The following is an 18,095-nucleotide window of genomic DNA, read 5'->3' on the forward strand; positions in this document are numbered from 1 at the left end:
CCCCATGTAAATTTTTGAGATATGGCACTTTAAGTAATAGTGACCTGCCTGAAAACCTACTATTTTCCTGATGTCCACTTTGCGCTAGTTATGCAATTTCCTATTGCAGGTAAAAGATTTTATAAGTCTTTTGGCTAGACAGAGTTCTTCTGTGACTTCCCATTGGGTAATTAATTGAGTATCTCCCAACTGCCCTGCATTTAGCTTCTGTCCAGTTAATACCATGGTGTGGTTCTGGACCGTAAAAATCTACTGCCGTCTCCGCCCTAGCGAGTTCATCAGCAATTTCATTGCTTTTTAATGCAGAGTAAAACGGAACCCAGCAAAGTACAATTTTATTTGTTGCACTAAGTTGATTATGAGGGCATGCACGTGGGATGTCCGGTCCCTTAATGGGGAAGGTGCCTCTGCCCGGCTTGTTAATGTCCTCGTGAGAATAAAGGCTGACATCACTGCCATCCAAGAGATGCGATAGAGGGGGCAAGGCAAGAAAACCGTAGGACCTTGCGACGGCTACTACAACTGCCATGTAAAGGAGCGCAAATTCGGTGTCGGATTTGTTGTGGGAGAGAGACTTCGTCGGCAAGTACTGTCGTTCACACTTCACCCTTCGCCGGGGCCCGAAACATGGTAGTCTGCAGCACCAGCTTCCAGCATAAAAAGATACACGAAGCTACCTGGTTGTTTCCTGATCGAAAAACGCGAAACCAGATCGATCATGTTGTGATAGATGGAATACACCCCTCTAGTGTATTAGATGTACGTACGATCCGAGGGCCCAACATCGACTCGGATCATTACCTTGTTGCAGCCAAACTGCGCACAAGCCTCTGTGCTGAAAAAAACATACATACATATAACTTCGTAAAGAGTTTTCGACATCGAAAAGCTGCAATCACAGCAGACAGCCAGAAGATTCGCCACAAATAAAGTAAGCTAAGACCATAATAGTACCGCATCAGCGTCGCTCGATTTATGACTTCATGGAACTGGGGCGCTGCAGCAGCACTGCTCGAGTACACACTTGAAATTGGCAGGCGCCACTCAAGTGCATTATATTTTCTATTTTCTAAACGTAAATATGCGCTTTGTAATCTCAATTCTGGTAGCCAAACAACTAAACACATTCACATGGTTTTATTAAGTTTATTATTGAATTTGTGTTGACAAATCATAGATCAATGGAAAAAATTTGATGTTTATGTCCCACACAAGTCCTATGCAAGTTGTATCATATAATTTTTTGCTTCTACCAGGCAAAGAGCTTACATTTATTCCAATAACTTTGTGGACTACCCTCTCTTTGCCACATTGGAATATAAGTTTAAAGTTGACTTTCAAGCATTGGAGCATAGAAAAAAATTCAATATGGAAAAATATTGCCCAAATCTTGAACTCAAAATATTTACGAGTATAATTTAATATTCTAACAAAAAAAAAGTTTATTCAAGTCCGATGCATTTTTTTATTTTTTTATATTATATATTATAAAATTTTTTATTTTGTATATACAATTTTGTATTTTTTTATAATTTTTTTTTTGTGTAAAATATCATCAACTCTACGGAAATTAAATAATAGCATAAGTTGCTAGTGTAGTTTATTTAGTCTTAAGTTATGTTCACGATTTTTTGAACAAAAAGTTGACACTGTAAAATAACACCATATCGAAAGCAAGTAGCCGCACAAGCGAGTGGGGTGAATTCAATACGAGTAAAATGTTTAGTGTTGTGAATGAGATGAGTCAAATAGTGATGACTCTTATTCTTGCATACCAAGAAATGTTTTTAAAACAAAAAAAAAATGAAAATATATTCAAATTATAAATATCATTAATGTGACATAAATACATAATCATAAAGGCAGAGAGACTATACTTAGATATACATATACATACATACATACTATATAATTGTATTATTATGACTAAGAGAATCTGAAACATTGGAAAATACTTTGTCGCATATGTATTAATGGCTTAAATACGTACACATATACATACATACAAATGAGATGCAATACCTAAAAATATGTATATTTAATGAAATTAAATTAAATAAAGTGAAATTATGAAAAATAAAAACTAGATTTGTTTTTTTCACATACTTACTTACTTATATGGCTTGATCAAGAATCACAACCCGTTACTGGATTAAGGGCGGCTGTAACAAGTCTCGCTAGACGTCTCTGCTTTGGGCGCGCCTTTTGCAATTTGTTACACCTAGCGATGTTAGGGTTCCCTCAACTTGGTCTTTCCATCGAAAGCATAGTCTTCCACCACGTCGTTGTTCTCTACCTTTGCTGAAGCTTCTGCATCCATACGCTCGATGTGGTCCAAACAGCGCAAGCCCTGAATATTGATACGCTTCACTATGTCCACCTCGTTGTAGAGCTCATACGTGGTTCATTCGGCGTTAGTACGGGTAAGAGTGTGAGTGTAGAATGTTAGTTTCTCGGGCGAGAAAGGTCTCTCCTACGCATTTGCTTACTGAGACCATAGTAACACCCATTAGCAAGCTTGATGCGTCGGTTTATCTCCAGGCAAACAAACGCTCTCAGTTGTTGTGACGGCGGTGCCAAGATATATAAATACCTTTTTTTTTAAGGAGGTTGAAATCAAAATGTCAGAAACATCTCAAAGGTGTCGTCACACCAATGGTATGTGGGACACGCTCCCACTAATACTATAACAATCCTCCACCTCGGCTAGTTCTACCCTGGGACCACAAAAGTATAACTTCTGGGTAGAGCCGCGTTTATGTCCGAAGACAGAACAGGTACCCGCGTCCAGGTTCCTCTCCTGTAGGCGTATGAAGGCTATACACCGTCGATAGTCTCAATTACTCCCACTATGTTTATAGGTGGTCCAAAGTAAAGGAGGCATCAGAAAGCTTGCAGTAGTGTTATCTTAATTCACTACCGTCTTGTCTTCTGTATGATACTGTATTGCGTGTTTCACTCAAACGTCTATGCTTATTGTCGGTTCGTCAGAGACTGTCCGCCTTCTCTGTTTGCGTTCCTAATCAATATGGCGAAGTCGCGTCATAATCTTACCTGCAAACGTTTGCGTTGCCTCCCTCTTACTGCTGGTGGCGCACATATCTCGTATGAGGGTACTGGAGGACGGTTGATGTCCCAGGGCTTGCTCCAGTATAGCTCGTTTCTCTCTAAAGCGGTCGGAATAAAACATGACGTGTTCTGCGTTTTCGTCTGTATTCGGGGAGTTTGGACAGAAGGGGCTGACTGCCAGCTTAAAACGGTGCAGGTATTCCTGAAAACAGCTATGTCCGCTGAGCAACTGTGAAAGGTGATAGTCGGTGTCTCCATGGTATCATCATCATAACGTGGTATGAGTTTGTAGGTCCAACGTCCGCTTTGTGACTCATCGCACCGCTGCTGCCACCGGGCTATTGTCAGCAGTCGCCCCGCTGCTTTTTCCCCAGGTGTGGGCCGCAATCCCTGTCTATTACAGAGCCGAAACATTTCATCTGCCAAGTGGTTTAGGGGTATCTTTCTCGCTATTACGCAGATTGCATGCAGATTGCCTTGCATGTATGCCTGTCAGCAACCAATGACAGTAGCCGTCTGCGATTTCCCTGGGGCCCTCCTATATTAGGGAGAAGTCGCGTTAGGGCACCATTGATAGAAACCGCCTTGGAACTTACATTTATTAAATGCTGCCTGAAATAAAGTCTTGTGTCGATCCAAATAGTGTCGATAAGACTATACGGTGTGTACCTATGTTCAGCTCAAAGGACTTTCGCCCTCCAGTACTTATTAGAACTGCCTCGGTTTTGTTACCGGCTAAATCTAACTTAGCCTCGTTAAGCCATCGCTGCACTCTCTCTATACAAATACCTTGACGATTGCAAAGGTATAGTTGTCCGCTGAAATGCTAGATCCAAAACACAGTGTATATTTCCTATAGGACAGGAAGGGGTAACATCTCGCTTGCAGTTCGCTATGATGTCAATGTCATCAGCATATCCAAGGAGCTAGACACTTTTGGTGAAAATATTGTCATTTCGATGAACACCGGCTCTCCACAGTACCCCTTTCCATGAGAAAGGTGAAGAGGTCCACGATAGTGAATCGCCTTGACTGAAACCTCGCTTGGTATTGAAAGGTTCATAGAGGTATTTTCCTACCTCGACAAAGCTGGACGTGTTGCTCAATGTCATTTTGCAAAGTCGGTAATACTGAGCTCAGACATTGTGGCATATTGGCGATCCCTTATTGGGCTATCGAAAGCAGCTTTATAATCGACAAAGAGATGATGAGTTATGTCGTTATCCTTTTTATGGGGTTTTTTCAGAATTTGGCGTAGTATGAAGATCTAGTGGTGGTCTAAAACCACCCTGATAAGGTCCAGTTAGTGAGCTGGTGTATGGTTTTAGTCTTGCACATAATACGCTTTACAGAAACTTATATGAGACGGCGATAAGACTGATCCCCGGTAGTTGGCGCAAATAGCAGGATCGCTTTCTTCAACACAGGACAAAGGACACTAAGATTCCAATCATTGTTAATTTGTTTCCCATCCGACAATAATTATGGATAGTACTTACGATTGGGACTTCTACGATGAGCAACTCAAAGTCTATCAAAAAAAAATTGAGGAAAGCAAAGAGATGTAAAGATATAGAGACTTCAGTGGAAGCATCTCGTTTAAGAGAAATTTTATCTAAATCAACAACATCCATTTGTGTTCTACAAAACAGCTGGACGACTTCCACCAAGGAGAGTCGCTAAGTTTAATATTAGACACTTTCCGGGCAACTCCGAAGTCTATAACGCAGGTACTGCACGAACTTTTAGCCCCAGACTTTCGAAACTTGAGGTTAGCTCATTTATTTCAGATATAATCACTGAGACTAATATTACTTGGGCTATAGGAAACTTTAAGCCTATAAATTTTCAGGACCCAGTAAGATAATTGCGGCAAAACTTCAGCAGCCACTGACTCATATCATAAAGTGGTAGTAATCTTCATAGGGAGAATTGAAAAAACACATAATTGGCGCATACACTTCAGCCGGTTTGGCCGAGCTTCTCCCCTATTTTTGTCGTGCGTCTTGAAGTTGTTCCACACATGGAGGGACCTGCAGTTTTAAGCCGACTCCGACTGGCAAATGTTTTTTATGAGCAGCTTTTGTTATTGGCTACGGTGACTGAGAGAGATGAACGTTAACCTTTATTCCGAACGCAGGTAAAAGCTCACATACCACACTCAAGGACTTAAGGCCGATTAGTCTATCATCCTTTCTACTGAAAACGTTAGGAAGGCTGATTGGCATATCTATCAGGAACAGCATATCACACTAGCGTTTGTTTAAATCGCAGCATGCCTACTGTGACGGAAAATCTACAGAGACGGCTCTAAACTCATTTGTGGCATCAATTGAAAGTTCATGTGAGATAAAGGATTATTTATTGGCAGCCTTCTTAGATATTGAAGGAGTTTTTAACAATATCCTGCCAAAAGTCATAACGGACACGCTATCAGACCTGCGCATATCCGGAATTTTATCGAACGGTTGCTTATAAGTGGACTCGTGAGCTCGGCATTGGGATCATCGATGATGCACAAATCTGTCAGCAGAGGTACTCCTCAAGGCGGAGTACTTTCCGGAGGAGTACCTCTCCTGACAGACGCGTAGAGAGGAGAATTCAGGTTGCTCCCAGTAGCGGAGCACAACAAATTGCTCAGCAAGCAGTTCCTGCTGGGGTGTTACCGTAGCTTTCACCCCTGCAGACACCTGCTTGAGCCAGAGCCGCCTCCCAGGCACGTCAGGAGACACCTCCTCGACTACGCTGACGAACTCCAGGACAAAACTGACCGAGACATACTGGACCGGACAGTATTCAGACAGTCAATAAACGACATTCACCGGGAGACCGTTACCACCTTCATGAACTCCCGTCCCGTGAATGCCGTAATCGGAGTCCAACCACCACCTATTGCAGATGAAGAGCTCCAGCTTCCCCGTGAGACTCGTGTAACATTGGCACAACTACGTTCTGGATATTGTAGCAGGTTAAACTCCTACTTATCCAGAATCGACCCCGACATACCAAACACATGTCCGGCATGTGAAGGTACCCCGCACGACACTAACCACCTCTTCACATGCCCCCTTAATCAGACTCATCTAACCCCCCTCTCCCTCTGGGCCCAACCTGTCGAAACAACGTGTTTCCTGGGCCTACCCCTAGATGAGCTAGACGAAGACGACAGATGATATACCTACACTGACAGGGCTAACTATGCTGTTAAAAACAACAACAAACAGAATTCAGGTTGTGGCCTACCCGGACGATGTAGCTATACTACTAAGGGGGAAGTTGCCAGACACTCTCTGTAATCTGATGCAAAGAACCTTAAAATAAAGGGTTTCCAATAACAAGTGTTATTTTGAATAGCCCGCTATTTCGGTAGATGTCACTTTTGAAGCTGTCATTTTTTAATATTTGGCAAGTGGGAACTACGCCATTAATAAAAATGGAACGATACACGGCTTAAACAACGCATTGAAATTGTTAAAATTCACAATAAAAATGGTGAAAATTTGGCAGAGACGCTTCATAAAACTCGAACCTTGTCGGACCGCAATACAGAAATTAGTGAAAAAATGCGAGCTGTTGGGACAAGTTAGTGATGTGAAGAATAAAATCCGTGCAGGTCGCTCAAGAACAGCCGAAAATATTGCTTTTGTAGCCGAAAGTGTTGAAGAAAATCCAAGAGTTATTGTTGAAAAGCCTCTCTATCCTCAACGTGTGACTGTTTGGTGCGGTTTGTGGTCCGACGGAGTCATTGGACCTTACTTTTTCGAAACTGAAGCTGGAGCAACAGTTACGGTGAATGGATTGCGCTATCGAGAGATGATTAACGATTTTGTATGGCCGGAATTGGATGGTATTGAACCATTGATCTTTTACGGAAATAACACCTCTTATTGGAAAACCGTTTACATAGATAAGTAGGCACTTTTATGGAAGCTGAATATTTAGGACGGAGTAAAGAAGGCTTCTACGGCGCTCTACTTAGGTAAAAAACAACTGTAGGCTATATACAGCTGGGGACTCCACGCCATTCAATTTCCACTCTCGTAGCTGTGTTTACCGGTAATTGGACGATCGGCACACACGCAGGAAAGCGCGATTTACCATTACGGAATATTTTTCGTATGGTATTCCGTAACCGGTGGCCTTTCAGAGAAGGAGAAGTAGACTGTTCAACACTTTCTCTGTAAATGTCCGGGCTTGGCAGCGACACAATTAAAATTACGGGATGCTCCTTTCTTCGACACTTTGGGGTAGTGCGCCAACCTAAATTCCACCAACCTTCTCCATTACATAAGCAGCTCTGGCTGACTGTAGATATCTGCCTGTTGGAGGTTTCAAAATTCTATCAAAACGGCGCATTAGTGCTACTTGGGGAGTGCCAGACAGGCACTTCAACCATTTCACATGCCTGAAGTAGGTACACTTGCATTGCACACAACCATTGCTTTACCATGCCGACAGCTTGGTTGCATGTTTCTTCGGCTTGACGGAGTGTTTCTTCGGCACGACCCCAGCAGCTATGTCGTCAGCAAATCCTATGATTTGCGACGCTAGAGGCAGATTGAGGCGCAAAACTACATTGTACATGACGTTCCAAAGTAAGGGTCCCAGGACTAAGCCTTGTGGAACTCCGCCAGTTATTTTGTACTCTTTTACACCAGCATCGGTTTTATAGCGCAGGGATCTGTCGGAAAGGTAACTGGCGACAATCCTACGAATGCACCTTGGAATGTGGAAATTATCAAGCGCGATCAGAATTTTGGTCCAATTCGCCGTATTGAAGGCGTTGTTGTTGTTGTTGTTGTAGCAGTATCTTCGCCCCGTCACACACTGGGGATTTTGCGGAAAAAAGTCAAATTTGCAACATACCACCTACGCAATGTTTAATGGTATTTCTAAATTCCAGAATAGAACCAACAATAAAATCAAAAAGAATTACTAAACTCCGACTTACAGTTTTTTTTTTTTATAGATATGTCAAAAGTATAATTTTTTTATAGTATTGAACTGACTAAGAAAAAACTTCAAAGCCCAAGGTGTTTTTTTTTTCTTTTTGCTTGAGCCGATTTCCAATTTTTTATTTTTCATTTAGGGTACGATATTTTTATATATTTTAGCCGGAAGAACAAAGGCTGTAAAGCATTTCATTATCTATTTATAATTAATTTTACGAAAAAAAAAAAATCATATTCCTTCATATTCTTGGATCTGCAAGTTGAGCTACATTTACCTACAGTCAGAAACTAGTATCAACGTGTTGCTTAATAACGTCTCTTTCAGTTTTAATCAATTGCAGGTGCCACCAGGCGCCACTGATTATTTTTTGGCAATGATAATAACTAAACGCTTTCTAGTGTGTGCATAATGATAACGAAACACTTTTAATTTTGTTTTGACATTTTGAGGGTAATTCAGAATTATGAACTTACATGTATCCTGTGCGTAAATATTTGCTGGCTTATATTAATAAAAAAAAAAAATTTATGAATTAAAAAAAAATTTTTTTTTTTAATTTTTTTTAAAAAATAGTTTTTAGACATGTTCTTTTCATACACAAATATACAGGGTTGGCCATATTAAACTGACCCATTGAGTAACCCTATAACTTTTTACTGTAATTTGAAATCTAAGGTTTACGTCAACAAGCCAAAGACACTAGGCGCACTTAAGGCCAATATCCGACGGGAAATAGCCGCCATATCGGCCGAAACGCTGGCCAAAACTATGGAAAACGCCGAAAAACGGGCACATTACGCTATACGAGCTAAGGGCGACCACTTGCGCGATATCATATTCAAAAAGTGATGTAAACGAATCTCCTTCAACTAAATTAAATGTTTTTCACAATGAAACACAAAAAAATGTTTCTTTTTCCATATTTTTTTAATAATCACATGGGTCAATTTAATATGGCTAACCCTGTATTCAACTTCGTTAGTAGTAAAAATGTAAATATTTTTTGGGATGTATACTTTTTTCCGCATCTCTGTACAAAAATCCCCAGTGTGCGTCAGTGTAGTGTAATCACCGGTTGTCTTCGTCTAGCTCATGTAACGGTAGAGGAGTGGATTTGATGGGGCATGTGAAAAGGTGGTTAGTGTCATACGGGGTGCCTTCACATGCCGGACATATGTTTCGTATGTCAGGGTCGATTCTGGATAAGTAGGAGTTTAACCTGCTACAGTATCCAGAACGTAATTGTGCCAAGGTTACGCAGGCCTCTCGGGGAAGCTGCAGCTCTTCGTCTGCAATAGGTGGTAGTTGGACTCCGATAACGGCATTCGGCGGTCGGGAGCTTAAGAAGGTGGTAAGGGTCTCCCGATGAATGTCGTTTATGGCCTGTCTGTACACTGTCTGATCTTGGAGTGGTATGTCTGTTTTGTCATGGATCTCGTCCACGTAGTTGAGGAAGTGTCTCCTGATGTGCCTGGGAGGTGGCTCAGGCTCAAGCAGGTGCCTGCATGGGTGAGGCCTACGGTGACACCCTAGCAGAAACCGCTTGACGAGCATTTTGTTATGCTCCTTTACAGGAAGCATGTGAGCCTCGTCATGCAGGTGTTGAATTGGGGACATCAGGAGACATCCTGTCGCGGTCCTAATAACAGTAGTTTGGCAGGTCTGGAGCTTCGTCCACTGCGTATCACTGGTTGAAAGTCGACAGCAACATTTCTTTGTCTTTGCCCCAAGTGCTGCCGGCGAGCGACTTGAGGACCTTGTTGCGATTCTGTACTCTCGTTGCAATAGCGGTTGTGTGCGTGGAGAAGGAGAGCAAGCTGTCAAAGGTGACTCCCAATATTCTGGGGTTATTTACCGTCGGTATTGGGGTATCATCGACGTGTACCTGAAGTTGCAGCTTGACCTCCTTTGTCCAGGTGGTAAAAAGGGTCGACGTGGATTTAGTGGGAGAAAGTTTTAGGTTTCTCGCAGTAAAGAAGCGAGAAAGGCGGGCGAGAAAGGCGGGCGAGGTAGTCGTTTACTTTGGTGCATATGCCATCAATGTTATTGCCCGACGCCATTATCGTGCAGTCGTCGGCGTATGAGACCAGTGTGACTCCCTCTGATGGCTGAGGGAGTTTCGAAATGTAGAAATTAAAACACAAGTGTGAAAGGACACCACCCTGCGGTACTCCTTGCTTTATTTTTCTCTGTTTTGAGGTTTGGTCTCGAAATATCACCGATGAGTGACGACCACTCAGGTAGTTCGCGGTCCACCTCTTCAGCCCTGGCAGGAGTAGATCCAACGCTACTAGGACAGTCCTCTCGCAGCGGCGGTTTTGGTTTAGTCCACGGTTTACCTGGGTGTTTATGACGGTGAGTGCCGTGGTGGTGCTGTGCACTCTTCGGAAACCATGCTGGTGTGAGGCTGGAGTCAGGTGTTCTGTGAGGAGTGGGAGTAGAAGGGCTTCAAGCGTCTTCACTACTGGGGAAAGGAGAGTTATCAGACGATAAGACTCCCCTTGGTTAGCGGGTTGCCCAGGCTTCAGTAGTGGGACCACTCTCCCTAATTTCCACTTATCAGGAATGATGAGAGTGGTCATAGACAGGTTGAAGACCTTGGTGAGGAATTCTACTCCCAATGGACCCAGCTTTTTCAACATTAGCATGTTTAGTCCGTCAGGGCCAATGGCTTTAGACGGTTTCATATGTTTCATGGCCCCCTGAACCTCGTCGCTGGAGAAAGCAAGCGGTGCACTGTTGTATGGCAGTTTGTGCAACCGTCTGGTGGCACAACGTTTGGATCTGTCGACCGGAGGATACAGTATAAATTGCCGGCTAAAGTAGCTCGCGCATTTCTTCGGATCCGACGAAGTACGACCGTTGAAGGCGATATCCACCTTGTCGTTGTGCTTCGTCGGGTTCGACAGGGACCTTACGGCGGACCAGAGCTTGCTCACACCAGCGGTGAAGTTACAGGACTTCAGATGCTCTACCCATTCCCATGGCATCCGGTTCTACGTTACCGGAATGACTCGGGTTTTTCCCGACCAAGGACTGCCGCCCCAGTAAACTAGCCCTGTCTAGTGTACCGTATTGAATGCGTTCTCAACGTCCAGTGTCGCAATTAGGCAATACTCCTTACTACCGTATAGCCATCGAGTACCTTCAATTCAGCTTCTAATACAAATTCCATATTAAATTTTATTAATATATTTTTTTTATTTTTTCAGTATAATATTTTATATTTATATAGTTCATAAATTTAAATTTAATTCATTTCATTTAAAAATTTTGGAATTTTATGCTTTTCACTTTGCGCTTTACGCTTAACGCTCCGACTACGACTTTTCGCCCTCGTACCTCGTCAATATTTATGTATATAATTTTTTATCATTTCATTAGTCGTTTTGCTTCCCTTTAAATTACATTATATTTTATATATTTATATATATGTAGGTATATATATATATATATATTAATTATACAAAAAACGGTATTTCATAGATCAGTAATCAATTAATAATTTCGCTTTGCACGCATTCACATTGTTTCGGCATAACTTAAAAACGACCTTGAAATTAAAATTAAAATTAAATTATTGTAGCATAAACGCAAAACAGTGCACACAGGCGAACCGAAGCGAATACGAGCGTATAATAAAAATGAAATTTTTTGTTAAAAATAGACGTACAAAAACAGCTTAAATGCTAATTAAACTTAAATTTTACAATACATTTATTTATATGCAATAATAAAAATAATTGTAAATTATTCAGTTTCTGTACAGTTTTACAGCTTAGTAGTTTGGGCGAGAATGGTGGTGGTGGTGGTGGGTTGGGGCATCGTACATACAATAGAATACAATATGTGGCGCCAGCCAACTATTCGTGGGTACAGTGTTAGCGTAGTTGTTTTTTTTGTGTGAGTGTGTGTGTATTGTAGTTACAATTGTGTAGTTGACTTATTTATTAATATTTTAGTTTTTGCATTTGCATTTTCAGTTGATTTGTCTAACTCTTTGTTTGTTTTGTTTGCTATTTCTAACCGCTACTGCTTCTGGTAAATTAAAGTACAAATTATGTAGCATACAACTTAAGAATAAATAAGGCGCATTTTCGTTAGCGTTGCGCGCACGCAATACATACATACATAACTAGCGGTCCTTCTGCTTCTCTTGGTCTTTAACACTATTTCTTGCGCTTTGTTATTATAATTTTTTATTTTCTATTTTTAATTTTTTTTTTTTTTGTATTTTATTCCGTTTAATATTACACAACATAAGACTTTAAAACTAAATTTGCTTAAATATACATTCACATATACTTATACGTTTACACGTTTATACATAGATACACATAAAAATAAGGCGCAAACTAAAAGCTAATGGTTTTTACTTTTAATCGATTAATTCATTAATTAATAGAACGTCTAATTTAGCTTTAAATGAAACTGTACAAAAGCTTACGCAATGCAGCAGCCGCTGCTGTACGAGCGCACGAAATGAACGAAATACAAAACTCAAATTATTACACTAAGGAAGCTAGTTTAGTTCGAAAAAAAAAAATAAAAAATATTTAAAAATAAAATGCTTCTTCTTGCGATCTCGTGCACTTCAAGCAGTGCTACAAAATTGCATAGTAGGTCGCAAATCACTAACGCCTTTTCGGCTTTTTTACAAATTTTTTCTTTTTTTTTGTTTTCTTCCTTTTTTTGCATTTCCACCGCACGGAGTAGGTTCAGTTTTAAAAATGTAGCATATTTATATCTTTATTTAATTTTGTAATTTTTATATATATTTTGCATAGATTATATGTTTGAATGTGTGTATGTAGATATTTTTGTTTAATTATAGGCTTTCATTCATACTCGCTTGATATATGTACATACATATATGCGTTTACATTTTATGTACTAAAATATGCATTGATAATTTTGTATGGATGTGTCGCTGGTGCATTGAAGAGGTTTTTTCTTTTCTGAAAGGTTATTTGTGAAAGTGAGTTTTTGATATAGAATAATTTGCGCAAATTTAAACGCTTTTTCTGTTAAGCCATTAGACTTCTATGCAGTGATTTTTGGTAATACTTGTAGTTGTTGTTATTGTTGTAGCAGCTCTACCGCTACTAGCACGTTTTGCCTTTTAGTTCTGCTAGTGCAAAGCGCATTTTCATAGGCTTGTGAGTAAAATAAAGAGTGAGTGAAAGGATAGAAGTTTTCTTTTTTTCTGTAACACTTTTACAAAAACTATTCGCTACTGCGGCGGATAATAGCCTAGACAGATGGTAGCATTAATCGGGATGAACGACTTAATTCGGAATTAATGACTTAATTCAAAATTTCCTCAGTTCTCCTGTGCAACAAATGCAGATTAACAACTAGACTTAACAACTTCCCTGTCCCCATACAATTCACAAATATATAACGACACGTTCAAAGCAAGTTCTAAGTTGTATAAAGAAATGAGTCACATGAGTCAATCCGCTCTCGCGAGTTACATATGATTTATTGGACAGGGAACTTATTAATTCTCATAATTTGAGCGGATTAGCGGAATTTTCGATGGCAACATTGCCGAAAAATAGCAGTTAATGTCAAATGTGAATGAAAAAAGAACAAAAAAAAAACTGGATGTAATGCTAGTTTGCACAAAACCATTCGTAATTACATTAATTTTTATGATATTTGCCAGCATTTTAAGAAATGAAGGCGGCCGTCGCCGAATGGGTTGATGCTTCACTGCAAATCGGGGGTGCGTAGGTTCGAGTCCCTTCAAAATAAGAAAACAAGTTTTTTCTTAATAGTGGTGGCAGGCAATGGCAAACCTCCGAGTGTATTTTTGCGATGAAAAAGCTCCTCATGAAAAATTATTTGCCGTACGGAGTCGGTTTGAAACTTTAAATCCCACTATTTGTGAAGATACACACCACAAATAGGAGGGGGAGCTCGGCTAAACACCTAACAGAAGTTTATGCGCCAATTATTTATTATTATTTTTTATTTTTTTAAATTGCAATTTAAGATTTTTTAAACAAGTATTTCTTTCTAAAACAAGTGTATGCGCCATTTATTTATTATTATTATTATTATTATTATTATTATACTTTTTTTTTTTTTGAAAAATTGCAATTTAAGATTTTTTTTTAATATTTTTTTCTTTCTAACAAAAGTATATGCGCCAATTATTTCTCATGATGAGTATTATTATTATTATATTTTTTCTTTTTTTTTTGAAATTTGCAATTTAAGATTTTTTTAAATAAATATTTTTTTTTTTTTTTTTGAGAAATTGGAATTTAAAATTTTTTTCAATAATTATTTCTTTCGAACAGAAATGTATGCGCCAATTATTTCTCATGATGAGTATTATTATTATTATATTTTTTCTTTTTTTTTTTTGAAATTTGCAATTTAAGATTTTTTTAAATAAATATTTTTTTTTTTTTTTGAGAAATTGGAATTTAAAATTTTTTCAATAATTATTTCTTTCTAACAAAAGTGTATGCGCCATTTATTTATTATTATTACTATGTTTTTTTTTTTTTTTTTTTTTTTTTTGAAAAATTGCAATTTAAAATTTGTTTAATAATTATTTCTTTCTAACAAAAGTGTAGTCGCCAATTATTTATTATAATTTTTTTCTTTGAGAAATTGCAATTTAAGATGTTTTTAAATAAATAATAATTTTTTGAAAAATTGTAATTTCAATTTTTTTTTTTTTCAATAATTATTTCTTTCTAACAAAAGTATAAGCGCCAATTATTTATTATTATTATTTTTTTTTTTCTTTTTTTGTGAAAAATTGCAATTTTAAATTTTTTCAAATAAATAATTATTTCTTAGCATCAGCGCAGCTAATACCCGTATTTGTTGCCTGCGGTCCACATTTGACTGACAAAATTATTCAATAGGCAAATCAGTTGTTCACTAATCCGCATAACAGCCATCTGTCACACTTCGATTTTAATCGCAAATAACTGTGCTGGTAATCCCGATTGGCACCACCGTCTGTCTAGGCCGTAGGATTTTAAGTAATCAGTAGTTCTACCGTTGCTCTCTCACAAATCGTAAGTAATCTTTTACACATTTGTTTGCATTTTCATATATTTTTTTTTTTTTGTTTTTGTGTTTCGTTTATACATTTAAAAAGTGTTATATCACTCTTTATAAATTTCTTTTTCACAGCATATTAAATTATTTATACATAAACATTACGAAAATTTATAAGAAACAAAATAAGAAAAGCACTTTGCAATACTTGCGAATTCATTTGTTGGCGTTGTAACTTTTTTTTTATTTTTATTTTTCATTTCTCCTTCTTCATTCTTCCCACTTGCGGCAGTTAGTTTTGATACTCTTGGTAGCTATAAATACATTTGGTCACATTTAAACGCAATTGAACAACTCTACTGTGCCGTTGCTCAGTTAAGGTCAATAGTTGGCGTGCTTGAACTTGACTCAGCACTTTCGAGCTCCGTGTAACGCTTATCGGCGCTTGCATAAACGAATGGCATGCTATCAATCATGTGTAGTATGTATGGGCTGAATTGATTGTTGATCGTATTACACACACATACGCACCACATACATATGCATATGCATGTATGACAACGATATTGGTGAGTAGCATACGGAAGGCAAAATTAGTAAGTAAATCACTTTATACAGAGCAAATGCAAGTTATTAGAAAAGAAATTAGGAAAATAAATTTTAAAAGGTTTCATAGAAAATATGAAATTAAAATTCCAAAGTCCAAACGATGGCCAAACTTTCAACATTCAAAAAACAAACTAACTAACTAAATCAATTGTTTTAACTGACTTAAATTAAGGCAATCTAATTAAAATTATGTTTTTCCCCAATTAATTGACTTATGCATACAGTGTACATTCAATATAACTAGTCGGCACAAATCCTTCATCCCAGCCGCTTATGGGATTGGCGCGGCGTACGCGCGTCCAGCCATCACCCTGATCGATCTCAATGACTTGCAGTTCTTCGCCCTCATTCATTGGTATGCTGCCTTCGCTGGTTGCTATTTAATAAAAAACAAAAAAAAAAAAACACATTGCAATTATGAGAGAATGAGAGATGCTGCATTAATTTAAAATATATTATTTTCATACTCACCTTCGAAGGGATAGAGCGCTCGACATGTGCCCAACGGTTGCAGCACTTCACTTTCCGTGTCATCGTAACCATCCTCGCCGATGGCATTCTCGTTCGCACTACCCTGTCCTGAGCCGGGCAGCGAGGTGTGCGATGTACCCAAGCCACTTTCGGGACTAGCCGAACTGCTGATTTTGTAGCCGCGCATGCAAAAGAGGAAATTTGTGTAGCATTTCGTATGATTGACGCGGCAATAAGCAATGAAGTGCCAAAAAATGAAACGAAACAAAAGAGAACGAAACGAAATAAAAATTTCGTTTGAAACTTAAAATGAGCGGTTGGTTGTGGTAAGTTTAATTTTTTTGGTTAGAATATGTGGCAATTCGATTAATCTGAGAATATATATTTAGATACATACATACATATACATGTATACATAAAAAAAATAAACAAATAAGTGCAAATGTGCGCAGTTGTAATGAGAAATAGCATTAAGGGACAGATTTTTCAGTGCAAGATTAGCTGTGGTGAATTTTAAAACTAAGTTCAATAGGACAACATAAGACATTCGAACTTTGTTAAGTTGAAAATCAGAATTAAACTTGCACAAAATACTGACCCTTATAATAACACATACAAATTAGTGATGAAAATGATGAGGTGAAAGCATTAAGATATTTACACAAATGTGAAACTAAGAGAGGAAATGTGTAAGAGAAAGTGTGCGGGAGCCAATTTCCAAAACCGTACTCTGTTTAAACTAAATGCCTCAAATATTCATATAATAAAACAAATTAAATTCGACTTTGGAGAAAATCCGACTAACTGCCAATTACTAGAACTTAAATTCGAACAACGTTGTATAAAATTTTGAAGTTTCAATTTAAAAAAAAAAGCTCGCTGGTAGTGGTTGTAAGAGCATCAAAAGTGCCCCACTATTTTTTTGGTGTATTGTACCGCGATTGCATAGTTTTGTCTTCATACGTCTTTTGCCAATGCATACATATGTAAATTTCTAAGGAAAGTACAAATGTTTTATTTAATATGTGAATTTGGAAAATATTCTAAAATCATGCATCTACATGTTCAAATTTTTTCATAACTTTATTATCCTGAAATACAATATCTATCTTACGGCTGTCAAGCACCATATCCCATTAAGAGAATTGTATAAACTGAAACGGGATGAAACGCTACGTAGGAATTTATTCTTGTGCGTCACTAAATGAAAATTTAAAATATCACCACTAAATCGCCATATCGCCTTTTAAGCAAGCGCTGTATAGGCATTTAGCAGCAAAAGTTAACATGAAACTGTAAGTTTACTTTTAAATTAACATCGTACAAACGCCTGCTAAAGCAACAGCAACGCTAACATGGAACTGTAAGCTTACTTTTAAATTAACATCGTACAAACGCCTGCTAAAGCAACAGCGAACGCTAACATAGAACTATAAGTTTACTTTGAAAATTACATCGTACAGACGCCTGCTTAAGTAACAGAAACGCTAACATAGAACTGTGAAAGTTTTTTGAAAGTAACATCGTCGATACGCCAGCTAAATCAACAGGGAACGCTAACATAACACTGTAAAATTTCTTTGAAATTAACATTGTACACACGCCTGCTAAAGCAACAGCGAACCCTAACATGGAACTGTAAACTTAGGCATATTTAACATAACATTTTACAGGCGTGATGAAATCACGTTTAACCGCTGTTATTAATATCGCAAGGACAACTTATATTGAACAGACACAAGATAGAGCCAAAAAAAATTATTGTTTGTGTTTTTTGTTGATGCATTGAAGCAAAAAAAAAAACAAATTTGAACAGTTTAAAGGATGGTATGATCAAATGTGAAAATATTATATAAAGTTTGAGAATTTATGTGAATACCAAATTGATACATATAAAAAATGCAAGGAAGATGTGTAAGCGCACTTTTACAAAGGGAAGCAAGTGAGTGAGGATATACAAAGAA

General features: G+C 38.2%; 1 protein-coding gene across 9 annotated transcripts in view; it reads right to left on the reverse strand.

Moving 5' to 3' along the window:
• Nucleotides 1-15,129: 15,129 nt before the first annotated feature.
• LOC129240291 (formin-binding protein 1-like) overlaps nucleotides 15,130-18,095 on the reverse strand; it is a 115,444-nt gene continuing 112,478 nt past the window's right edge. For 4 of the 9 annotated variants that reach the window (XM_054876004.1, XM_054876001.1, XM_054876007.1 and 1 more), the window contains 2 exons: nucleotides 16,132-16,298; nucleotides 15,809-16,036 (listed from right to left, as the gene is read on the reverse strand). In XM_054876004.1, the coding sequence (XP_054731979.1) occupies nucleotides 15,873-16,036; nucleotides 16,132-16,298 (331 nt within the window). In that variant the 3' untranslated portion in view covers nucleotides 15,809-15,872. Of the gene's footprint in view, nucleotides 15,544-15,808; nucleotides 16,037-16,131; nucleotides 16,299-18,095 lie in introns of those variants that run through there. The other 5 variants (XM_054876005.1, XM_054876009.1, XM_054876003.1 and 2 more) reach the window with 2 other exon arrangements.

This window comes from Anastrepha obliqua, chromosome 3 (genome assembly GCF_027943255.1).
Source record: "Anastrepha obliqua isolate idAnaObli1 chromosome 3, idAnaObli1_1.0, whole genome shotgun sequence".
Classification (NCBI taxonomy): Eukaryota; Metazoa; Arthropoda; class Insecta; order Diptera; family Tephritidae; genus Anastrepha; species Anastrepha obliqua.